The 12,138-nt window shown below is 56.3% G+C and overlaps 1 protein-coding gene across 1 annotated transcript in view; it reads right to left on the reverse strand.

Annotated features, from left to right (window-relative positions):
* The window catches only part of LOC144730768 (mitogen-activated protein kinase kinase kinase 13-like), a 35,969-nt gene continuing 23,831 nt past the window's right edge, over positions 1–12,138 (reverse strand). The window contains exons 2-14 of the mRNA XM_078611551.1: positions 10,365–11,386; positions 9,766–9,949; positions 9,283–9,474; positions 7,773–7,931; positions 5,873–6,031; positions 4,739–4,847; positions 3,950–4,059; positions 3,256–3,372; positions 2,567–2,731; positions 1,841–2,459; positions 1,594–1,664; positions 900–1,338; positions 1–686 (exon numbers count right to left, since the gene is read on the reverse strand). Of these exons, the coding sequence (XP_078467677.1) occupies positions 588–686; positions 900–1,338; positions 1,594–1,664; positions 1,841–2,459; positions 2,567–2,731; positions 3,256–3,372; positions 3,950–4,059; positions 4,739–4,847; positions 5,873–6,031; positions 7,773–7,931; positions 9,283–9,474; positions 9,766–9,949; positions 10,365–11,325 (3,384 nt within the window). The 5' untranslated portion in view covers positions 11,326–11,386 and the 3' untranslated portion in view covers positions 1–587. The remainder of the gene's footprint in view (positions 687–899; positions 1,339–1,593; positions 1,665–1,840; positions 2,460–2,566; positions 2,732–3,255; positions 3,373–3,949; positions 4,060–4,738; positions 4,848–5,872; positions 6,032–7,772; positions 7,932–9,282; positions 9,475–9,765; positions 9,950–10,364; positions 11,387–12,138) is intronic.

Below are 12,138 nucleotides of genomic sequence, written 5' to 3' on the forward strand. Positions count from 1 at the left end.
CTCCGAAAATCAGATTACGTAAATTGCAAAACCTGTGGGGCAGCAAATTGTCAACGACCAAGAAGCAGAGCTACGTCATCTTGATGGCGTGCAATGTGGTCTGCAGCGATGCGAGCGTGGGGACGACAAAGGAAGGTATCCTCAAGTGCGAAAACACCGTGCTGCTGACGACTTGCTGAGCTGATGATTCCTAATGACGTTGCCAAATGCGATGATAAGTTTACCGGGATAATTTCCAGTTGCAAATTGGCCCCGTCCAACCGTGTATGGGGATGGGTGGTGAGAAATGGTTGGTGGTGGTGAGCAGTGCGTGGGTGAAGGTGATGTTGATTTTGTAAAACCACAATACAGGGAGCAACGCCGGGCAGCTTTTGGGTTGCGTTGTAAGCGGTTGAAGGGGAATGAGGTTTGGGCGAGAATCGGTGGGAATGTTTGAGCGAGTGCTTGAAAAAAATGTAAGTTTGAACACAAAGTTCGGGAGTCGGCGTCGCTTTGCGTGGGAGGCGAGGCTGTGCGCCGATGTTGAGCCATGCTGATGTGAGGTCCCGGGGGCGTGACGTCCACCTCGGTGGCTGGGAGTCAAGGGGTCACCAACTGAAGACGCGAGCCCTGGCTGTGGCCACGGTGGAGTCGGAGGCCTCGCCCTCCGAGGTGTCTGAGCCCGAGTCACGGAAGGCCAACGCGCTCTGCACGACCACACGCGGCACACATGGAACGCCGCGTCATCCAAAATTATCGGCGCGAGCGGTGCTGACGAACGCCTATCAAGGCTGGCAGGGGGCTGAGGCTAAGTTGACTTAAAGGTGGTCCAAGCATGGCTGCGGCCACATGCAACGCTTCCACGAACCCCCGTGCCGCATCCCCTATCCATAAACCCCGTGCCACGGCCGTGCGCGCACCTGCACGGGGCTGGGCACCGGCGGGTGCATAATCTCGTCGCGCGCCAGCTTGCCCAGCGAGATCTGCGTCTTGACGCGCCGCACGGCCGTCTCCTTGTCGGACAGCCCGTCCGACTGAGTCGAGATCTCTATGGGGACCTCGGGGGACTTGGACGCAAGCCCTCGCCCGCTGCCATCCTCCTCCTCGTCGTCAAACTCATCTTCGTCGTCTTCGTCGTCGCGCCGCCGACGATCGCGCCCATCCTCGGTGGCCCCCGTGCCACCACCCGCTCCCCGCGGCGGGGTCAAGGGTCGGGCCGGCTGGGGCACCGGGGCATGAGTGGGCGGGGGCGGCTCCGACTGGTCGCTGGTGTTGCCCTCCTCCAGGTCGTCCGACGCCGACAGGTTCTCGGAGCTGAACGTGGAGTATGACTGGAAGCCGCTGACGCACCGGTGTGGCCTGTTGGTGGTGGGATGGGAGATGGGGGGAGGGAAGACTTGGTAATGTTGTCGGTAACTCATCCTGAGGTGTGAGTGCAGCTCAGGGTGTAAAGCATTGTGGGTGAAATAAAATCCGTGCAACTAAATGGGCAATCTTTCATCTTTGTTTTTCCATGCACTGCAGCCCGATTCTTAACCACTGCCTTCAAGACTGCTGGAAATTAACCATTCGTGGCCGTAATGCAGCATGGCCACTGAGGTGCATGGCTCCCACCTCTGCCTGCGTGGGAAGTCGATTTCGCTGTCCACCTCCCCTTCCTCCTCCTCGGACGAATCCGGTTGGGCCTGCCCACGACAGCCATGGAACACGACGTCGCATTAGCGTGACACCCACACACACACACAGGTACACACAGGCACGCGCGTCAACCGCCGGACAAAACCCAACAAAAAGAATCAGCCTCGGCAAAGCGACCGCCATTCCCACGCCGATGCCCGAGCGCTGCACCCCGAGCCCTCACCGCGTCGGCGCTCGTGCGCTGTTGCAGCCTCAGATGCTTCCCCGCTACACTTGCTGCGGTGACGTCATGAGGCGCGTCCGCCCTGCTACCGCGACCGGGCAGCATTGCCGCCGCTCCGGAAACTCGCGGCGGCTGGCTCGCCGAACCAACGCCGTGGCCCGCTGCGGCGTCGCTCCCGCCGCCACCGCCGGCCTCCGCTCGCCGCGGGTCGCCGTCCGGCCGCGGGGCGCCGTCATCGTCGATCCTGGCCGCGCCGATCCTGGCCGCGCCGACGAGGTCGGGGTCGGCGCAAGGCCGCGGCGGCGCGGGGGCACCACGCGCGCCGTCCTCCGCGAGATTGGCACCGTCGTCTCGACGGTGCCGGGCGGGCGTCCCGTTCGCCGCGCTGTCGGCGTCGGGCCGAGGCAGCGCCACCAGCCAGGAGAAGTCGCCGTGGCTGCCCCGGCTGTTGGTGCGGCGGTGGCGTGCGCGGCCCCGGTAGCGGCCCTTGCCAGGCGGCGTGGACAGCTGCGGCTTGTGGGGCACGGCGGACGCGACGGGGGGCGCGGGCGGCGCGCGAGACGGCACGGGGCTTGATTCCATGCTGCCGGGAATTCCCTCCGAGCGCAGCAAGTCGGGTCTGTCGACGCAGGAGGGCGGGAGTGCTACGCGTCACAGCCCGCGCGCATCTGTCGCGGCCCCCGTACGCGCGCACGCAGGTGATGGTGCGCTGCCTGGCTCGCCCACCTGCTGTCACGCCCCGCGTGACCCCACCTGCGTCCGTGCGACGAGGGTTTGTGGGTCGAGGGTTTTTTCTTGATGAGACGCTCAACGGCCGAGGGCCGGAGGGCCGGACGAGCCGGGAGCCGCTTGTAAACGCCGGGGTACTTCCTCTCCAGGTCCTGTTCACGCCTGCGTCACGCACATACATACTTTTACATCGCCCAGTTATAGAGACTTTTGGGAGTAAGTGGAGTTAAGTGAGCACTCATAAAGATTGGCTCAGGACATGAATGGGTGGTTTGGCCAGCAAGGCACTCTGTAAATATCAGCACGTGGACGCACACAAGTATTCACAAACAAACCAAGATCCCCCCTATAGCCTTAACAGACTTTTGGGGCAAGTACTGTTAGCGAGCACCTATGAAGTCCGGAACGGCACACGAGGGGATGGGTGGCCAGCACCACGCCCGGCCGCCTTTGTCTCCCCAATGGCGATGTTTACACACCGCACCAGGTACCTATTTGAGGCTGAGTCGACCTAGAGGAGGCCCAGGACCGATTCAGATTATCATCACTGGTGTTGGCCATGAGCGCGAAAAGATCTCGGGTCGTCAGGTTCGTTTCGCAACGCGCTAACCACTGCGCCACTGCTCTCCACCCACAACTGCTACAGGCACGCAGGTGTGCAGGTGTTCCAATATGCTCATGCCCACCTGAGTAGGTCCTTTTCCCAGGCCTCGAGCTGCACCATGACAGCGCTGAGCTCCAGGTAGAGGTTGTTGGCTCGCTCCAGCTTGCGCTCGTAGTGCTCGCGGATGTCCAGGGCGTGCCTGCATCAGCAGCAGCAGCAGCAACAGCAGCGACAGCAAGGCGGTTGGATCACGTGGCGGGGTCAGGGGTGGCGGCGAGTGGGGAGACATCGATGAAGGGATGGAGAGAACGTGCAGGACAAACGAGAGGGTGGGTAAACAAGAAACCAAATTAGCAAATGTCTGCATGTATGGACGATGAACTTCTTTCACACCGTACGTAGCCAACCGTGCTAATCGGAATGCTCCAAATCTCGTGAGAACCTAAGCAGGGTTGAGCATGGGTCGTGCTTGGATTGGGCGACCGCTGTGCATAGCAGGGGTTATAGGGTGCTGCCGTGGGCTACATCGTGAGCAGAGGGCACTGTGGAAACATCCATTGCTTTACTGCGCGATGCTCCCCACCTTCACCGATCCCCATTGACCAGCGTAGTGAAGTATGGTCAAACAACTCCCCAGGGACTGCACTGTGTAGAGACGCACTCGTCCAGCAGTAGATTGACAAAAAGGACTGCACGTGTACGTGGATGAAAACGGGACGGAGGGAGTGGAGTGGGGGGGAAGATAGGGAAGAGGGAGGGGAGGGAGGGGAGCGGACCGGAGCTCGTGGCGCCGGCGTCGGATGAGCTCGTCGTCGAGACGCTGGATGCAGGTGCCCTCGCTCTTGATCTTCTCAAAGTGTGCGCGCACCTCCTCCCGCCACTCCGCCTGCGCCCGCGCACGCGTCAACGTCACTGCTGCGGCAACGTCACTGCTGCGTCAACGTCACTGCTGCGTCAACGTCACTGCTGCGGCAACGTCACTGCTGCGTCAACGTCACTGCTGCGGCAACGTCACTGCTGCGTCAACGTCACTGCTGCGGCAACGTCACTGCTGCGGCAACGTCACTGCTGCGGCACGCAGCGCGGTGACACGGGCATGGCTGGGGGCGGGCGTGGTGCAGGGCGCCGTGCCGTAGAGCGGCGATTCCCAACCCTCGTGGGTACACAAACTGCAGTGTGGGTGCACGTGTAGGGTGCTCTCGCGAGTGTGGGGAGCGGAAGTGTGGCGGTCAGCGCACAGCGCTACGAACCCGGCAACCCAAGTTCGATTCCCGTTCTACGGCTGACAGCAGTGACCATTATCTTAACCGGTCCTGGGCCTCCCTAGGTCGACTCAGCCTCAAGTGAGTGACTGATGCGGTGCGTAAACATCGCCGCCACTGGGGAGACAAAGGCGGCCGGGCGTGGTGCTGGCCACCTACCCTGTCATGTCCCGTGCCGGCCTTCATAGGTGCTCGCTAACAGCACTTGCCCCAACAGTATGTTAAGGCTACACGGGGGATCTTTGTCTTTGCATGCTGGCCGCTGTGGGCACGCGTGCCGCGCACTCCCTGCTGTGCCCGCACCTGCGACTGGAAGTACGTCTCGTGCGGCGTGGCGAGGACGTCCGCCGCTGCGATGTCCAGGTGTAACAGGATCTGCCGGAACGACGGCCGGTTCCGCGGTTTGCTGTTCCTGTCCGCGTAGGACGCACACAAACATAAATGTACACACGGAGGGGGCAGGGGGTGGGAGAAAGGACGATCGTGCGCGCATTTACAGGTGGGGATCAGGAGGGAGGGACCCCCCCCCTCCCACAGAGCGAAGCTCAAAAACCTCACACTCGGCGGTCGCCGGGCGGTTCGGGAAGGTTCGGCAAGGTGGGTGGAATGACGAATTTCGGACGCGTGCAGGCGCCAAACGGGTTGCTGCATCCCAGGACAGCGACATATGACGGGCATGCTGGGGGAGGCTTTCATCCAGTCGTGGATAAATCATTGCTGATAGTAATTTCACGCATTTTTATTTTATTTTTATTGAACAAAACACGTCGCACAACTCCCAAGTCCAGGAGTTAACAGTCACGGAGAACCGCCCTTACGCAACGGAGCCGTATATATACCGGTAGTCCCCGACTTACGATATTTCGATCTTACGATGGCGATAGCGATACGACAAAATTGTTAAATATTTTACATTTCGCGCGGCAGGCAAACGCAGCAGCGTACGAGGTACGATGCTGTACGTTGGGACGCTGCCGGGATGTTCTGTACGCATCTCCCGCCTTGTGTGGTGATGCCTCTCACTCTCACCAGCTGTCTCGGTGTTCAATGCATGTTAAAAAAAATTATAGCAGATAGGAATGTTTGCTGAAAAAACTTTCTATGAAATTGCAGTTCATATAGGTAGGCTAAGAATTTACCTTGTTTTTTTTACTTTACATTTTACTGTGTAATACAGTATTGTAATTAATACATACATACAGTATATAGTTTATACAGTACGCGACTGTAAATTGCTCTGTTTTGCTAAATTATCACCGTTCTTTAAAACTCCTGGCTAGGCTAGGCGAGGCCATCTTCGACTTACGATGTTTTCGACTTACGACGATGGGGTCGTCGTAACGCATCTCCATCGTAAGTCGGGGACTACCTGCACACTGTAGGGGGTGGGAATTACATTGCATGTTTAAAACCACCACCACCACCACCGCCTCTTACCAGCACTGCTGCAGCAGCAGAGAGAAGCCGTCGGGGCAGGAGGCGGGGACTGGCAGGTGGAGGCTGTTGCTGCCCACGCCCCAGATGATGGCTGACGAGTCCACGTCACGGTAGGGAACCTCCCCGGTGAGCAGCTCCCACAGCACCACGCCGAACGACCTGCACGGCGAGGACGCGGCGTTATAAAACGTTAAGCTGAAGTTAGAGCTGAGCGATGAATAAAAATATTTTAAAAACGCGCATACGGTGGCAGTCGACATCCCCACGCTCAGCGGTGTCCATTCCACATTTCTGTGACAGAGATCATCACAACTGCTGTTGACATTCCTCAAAGTGGGACTCATATCGAACCTGTAAAAGTCGACGACTAAGCGCTGGGTTGGACCGTTTCCCAACGGGATTTGAATTTGAGACCTTCCGATTTGCTGAAACTAAAAAAAAATTAACCCGTAAAAACAAAGTTTTTCACTATAAATCCTTTATATGCGTGGCGGCTAGAGTCCTCTCGTCCTCTGGCTTGAGATGGCTGCCACCTATGGGTCAGATGATTGCCTGCCACCATTAAGCAATTGGTAATTAAATATAAAAAAAATTGTCCTAAAATGTTGAAAATTTTAGGAAAAATTTTACACGAAAAATAAATTGTCACGCACAACGCGTCTGTGTGCAAAATGTCAGCTCGATTGGATCACGGGAAGTGGGTTAAAAAACGACCGAAAGATTTGCACGGTCGTAAGCGCGCAAGCAAGCAAGCAAGTGAACTTAATATAAAGGATTTAAAAATAAAAACGCGCGTACGGTGGCAGTCGACATCCCCACGCTCAGCGGTGTCCATTCCACATTTCTGTGACAGAGATCATCACAACTGCTGTTGACTTCCCTCAAAGTGGGACTCATATCGAACCTGTAAAAGTCGACAACTAAGCGCTGGGTTGGACCGTTTCCCAACGGGATTTGAATTTGCGACCTTCCGATTTGCTGAAACTAAAAATAAACTTATTTTAATTGTATTTTTTGTTATTTTCTTTGAACCTATCTATTTCACTTTATCGAAAGACCCAAAGAATATTAATTCCTGCGGTCACGAAAGCTTTAAGTCAAGATAAAATTGTTTTTTTTTACCAGGTAAGGCCCACTGAGCTATGTAGCTCTTTTTCAGAAGCGACCTGCTCACAAATGATACCTCGACGAAGTGGCTTATCGTCATGTGGAAATTTATAGCAGCCAAATACTCTAAACGCGTGTTGATTCTAAATGTGGAGGGTAAACCAGAGGACCCAGAGAAAAATCCACACGACCAAAGGGAGAGAGACACTTAAACTTCAAATACACAGCAGGCGCCAGGGTCAGGATCGAACCCACGACCTCCTGTATACCCAGGCGAGGTAGTGAACATCTCATAGCCACTGTGATGATGAAGAGAGAGAGACACGCAGACTCCAAATATACAGCAGGCGTCAGGGTTGGTGATCGAACCCACGATCTCCTGTATACCAGGCGAGGTAGTTAACATCTCCTAGCCACTGTGATGATGAAGAGAGAGAGACACGCAGACTCCAAATATACAGCAGGCGTCAGGGTCGGGATCGAACCCACGACCTCCTGTATACCAGGCGAGGTAGTTAACATCTCACCACGGGGAGAGAGAGAGACACGCAAACTCCAAATACACAGCAGGCGTCCGGGTCGGGATCGAATCCACGACCTCCTGTATACCAGGCGAGGTAGTTAACACCTCACCACGGGGAGAGAGAGAGACACGCAAACTCCAAATACACAGCAGGCGTCCAGGTCGGGATCGAATCCACGACCTCCTGTATACCAGGCGAGGTAGTTAACACCTCACCACCGGGGCACCCCTTGCGGGACTACGTGCACTCTGACCACGGGGGGGACCCACCAGATGTCCACCTTCTCGGAGACGGGCTCGTTGCGGATCACCTCCGGCGCCATCCACGCCACCGTGCCGGCAAACGACATCTTGGTGCTTTTATCGCTCATCTCCTTGGACGTCCCGAAGTCGGAGATCTTCACCTTGTCGTCTTGGGTCACCAGCACGCTGGCGCGCAAGGGGAGGGCAAGCGGCACGACGTGCGAGGTCGATGTAGCAACGCGGCAGCAACGCCAAAGAGAGGGCATAGATTCCCCCGCGTAGACCTTTTTAACGGACTGTCGGGGCAAGTGCTGTTTGCGAGCACCTATTAAGACCGGAGTGGTACCAGGACCACGCCCGGCCGCCTTTGCGATACCTGTGCTGATGTTTTTTATACACTGCACCAGGTCCTTATTTAAGGCTGAGTCGACCTAGGGGAAGCCCGAGACCAGTTTGGATGTCGCCATGGCTGGAAATGGAACTCAGATGCGAGGTTTGCAGCGTAATGCGCAAACCACTGCACCACCGCTCCCTGAGTGCATACACACAGACACGCAAACGAACGCACACACTATGCATATTTTATCAATCAATTCATTGATTCAGATATATTCTGACACTCATGATGCACATACTCCAAATGTTCATGCACACCTATGCATGCACATATCTACAAAACCTCCCATAACGACTTTTGGGGCAAGTGCTGTTTGCCACGCCGCATCTAGATCATTCTTCCAACTTGAGCTCCCGACTCCAGATTCAGACACCAAAAGTCACTTGAACCAGTGGCCAGTGGCCGCGTGGCTGATGAGATGAGTTTAAAGTATTAATTTGTTTTATGTGAAGGGACATATGGACGTATCGGTGGTACACCGGTGCAGCATAACACACCGGTCCTCATACAAGTCTAAAATCAATTGACCCTGTCGTCAAGGTTTATTCTGTGTACTGGGACTTGCTACAAAAGCTCAATATTGACCGATGATTTGGGTCCGTGGAATCGAGGAACCGTCCTACCAAGTCTAGGGCACGAGAAGTAAAATCTGCCTTTGGAACAGCCAATCGTCACCAGGCTGGGGGCTGCGATACGGCAACACACTTGTGCAAAGCTTCATGTTCAACTGCTCGTATAAACGTTCGTCTTCCGACCGCTTCGAGAAACGATCTTGACGCATCCTGCAAGATCTTCTGACCAGGGTTGCGAATCGCAGACAACATTTTTTTTATCCGAATTATGTATTTATTTAGATCTTAAGTTTTCGTGACTGCAATGTTCCATACTCTTTATTTCTTTCGGTAAAGTCACGTAGGTATAAAATAAAATAAAAATAATCTAAAATAAATTGTGTTGCTTCCGAAACGTCGTGATTTAATTTATTTTTGATTATCTAAATGTTATTTTATACCTACGTGACTTTACCGAAAGACCTAAAGAGTACGTGTTTATTTATTTGTTACACTGCGTACCACCGGCATACCGCCAATACGTGGCAGGGAGACGCGTCGTCTCCCACTCAGCTGTTACGATCCTCACTTGGGCGACTTGAGGTCGCGGTGGACGATCTTGTGGGTGTGCAGGTAGTGCATGCCGCTCGCAATCCCGCATGTCCAGTCGACGAGGAGGCGCGGGGACACGAGGCGGCCCACGCGCAGCACCTCAAACAGCTGGCCCTGCGCGCAGTACTCCATGATGATGCAGAAGCACGGCGCTTGAGTGCACACGCCCCTGTGGGAGAAGGGAGGGGGAGCGGAGGGCAACATGGCGGAATTGCGAGAGAGGTTAGAGGTCACCGGGCTGAAGAGTGTGAGCTCTGAGGGTGAGAGTTCAAAGTGCAAAGAGATGAACGGCAAAAAGGTCGGAGGACATGCGGTGTAAAGGTCAACAGATATCGGATTAAAGGGTGAGAGTTCAGAGAGCATGGGGTTGAAGATTTCGAGTTCAGAGGGTACGGGGCACAAAGTCGATGGGTCAGAGGGTACGGGAGAGGGGGGAGGGTCACGGGCAGCCCCGGCGTACTTGAAGGCGATGATGTTGGGGTGCTTCAGCTTGCGCAGCGGCTTGATGTCCGTCTCCCGCTGCTCGCGCACCTTCTTGATGGCGACCTCCTCGCCGCGGAACTTGCCCAGGAAGACGGCGCCCTGGGCGCCGCTGCCCAGCCACTGCAGCTCTGCAATCTCCTCGAATGCCACCTCCCACTTGTCTGCGCGCGCCGGCACGGGGGGGGGGACGGTCAAAATAACAGGGAGGAAAAAGGGGCGGAGGAGTGATGGCGGTGAGAGAGACCGGCCGAGGCAAACAGGGCGAAGGTAACGGGCTGGTGGGGGAACGAGGGGATGGGGGGGATCCCTCCGCTCACCCTGGAGAACGGAAATCGTGGCGTCACTGCTGGGGGTCACAGTCGGGGGTTAAACCGCTCGCCCATTTAACAGCCAAGCACCCAAACAGCCCCAACCAATGAGAGGCGGGGTTAAATAGTCGGAGTTTACCAGTTGAGGTTAGTTTGGCAATAGGTTGTATAAGTTTAGCTTTATAGCGTAGGGTTAGAGATTAATGGTTGAGGTTACACATTTTAGATCGCAATCAGTTCGGGGGGTTTGTAAGGGATGGCCTATCACCTTGCTGCTGGAGCTTGTACTCGGTGGAGTAGGCCTTGCCCAGGATGCTCCACACAGGCCGCAGACATCCGAGCAGCCCCTCCAGGAAGCTGCCGCCCGTCGACTTGCTGCGCTGCATCTTCCTCCGCATGCCCTCGAGGCTGCTCTCGCCGCCGTCCCCGCGCCCGCCGTTCGGCTGCCCCTCTCCGTACTCCTTCTTGCCTTCATCCTCCGCCTCATCCTCCTCCTCCGCCTCCTCCTCCTGCCCTTCGTCATCGTCGTAAACATCTTCGTCCCTAAGGTCGCTCCGGGGCGGCCGCACCAAGTCGCCCCCTCCGGGAACGGAGGTAGCGACTCTCCGCGACGAAGAAGAGGAGGATGCTGACGATGACGAATTGGAAGAGGGCAGCTCCACCGTGGTCGCGTCGCGGAGGCCGGCGCTGCCGCCCTCCCCCACGCTGCCGCCGCCACCGCCCCCTCTGCCGCCAACCTCCGGGCGCCGACAATCCGCGGGGGGGCGGCCCCGCGCGCCGCCCTCTCCCGCGTCCTCGCCGCCCCCGTCAAGGATGGTGAGCGTGACGAGGCTGTCCCCGCCGGCGCCGGCATCGCTGTCGCCCAATGCCACCTCCTGGCGCCGGCACAAGAGCCCGGTGCTCATCGCCCGGCCTGTGGACGCCAGCTCCTCCGGAGATGACGAAAGCAATGCCAATCGGTCTCCATCCACCTGCCGCTGCTGCTGCTGCTGCTGCCGCTGCCGCCGCTGCTTCGTCGAGTCGGGCTCCTTCCCGCAGATTTCCGTGAAGCCGCGGTCGTCGCCAGGCTTGCTCGGGGAGACGCCGCGGCGGGGACCCCGGGAACCGTCGGGGGGCCCCAGCGTGCAGGCAACGATGTCGGTCGGAGGGGGGGCGGCCGCCGGGCGCTGGGGGGCCGGCTCGCCCCCCAGCATCACAGGGGGGCCGCCGCGGCCGTTCTGCGTGTGCATGGCGACGTGCGGAGAGCGAAGGAGAGCGGAGAGCGGAGGAGAGCGTGGAACTTTGGCCTGCCTTTAATGGGGGACAGAGGAGGAGGACGTGGGAGGAAAAAAGACAGAGGGGGAGTGGGGGGGGGCAGGCAGGGAGAGAGAGATAAGGCATGCAGAGAATCGTTGTGTATGTGTAGGGGTGTGTAATTGTGAGACAAAGTGAAAAAGGAGACAGGGAGGAGACAATTCCGATTAGTATTACCATTTGGATGGTCATAAACCTCATAATTTCACTTCATTATCATCTTATGTACAATTGTATACCATTGGAACCTCACTTGCCAGTAAAAGATATGATAATTGTTTTTTTACCCTTCTATCTGGCAACAAAACTGACACCTTTTTTTACAAGGAGTCATGTTTGCATAGACCACAATACCTGCAGCCATAATGCAAACAAAAAACACAACTCTGATAATAAAGGGCAGTGCATATATTATGAGAGTTATGTTTTTTGTTTGCATTATGGCTGCAGGTATTGTGGTCTATACAAACATGACTCCTTGTAAAAAAAAAAAGGTGTCAGTTTTGTTGCCAGATAGAAGGGTAAAAAATACAATTATCATACAATTGCATAATTGCTGTAAAGCGCCTCGGAAAAGGAACCTTATAAATCATTAGAGGCAGTCCATCGCTGTGCTCGTTATCTGTCAGTAGTGAACGTCAAGGAGAAGCCCCTGCGTTCACTTGCTCGCCACGAGAAGGCGGTAGGGCCAAGTGTGGACTGGCGCCATCGGTCCATTCCGTGCTGGATGGAGTGTTGCCCGCTCGTCC

This window comes from Lampetra planeri, chromosome 1 (genome assembly GCF_965212315.1).
Source record: "Lampetra planeri chromosome 1, kcLamPlan1.2.h2, whole genome shotgun sequence".
Classification (NCBI taxonomy): Eukaryota; Metazoa; Chordata; class Hyperoartia; order Petromyzontiformes; family Petromyzontidae; genus Lampetra; species Lampetra planeri.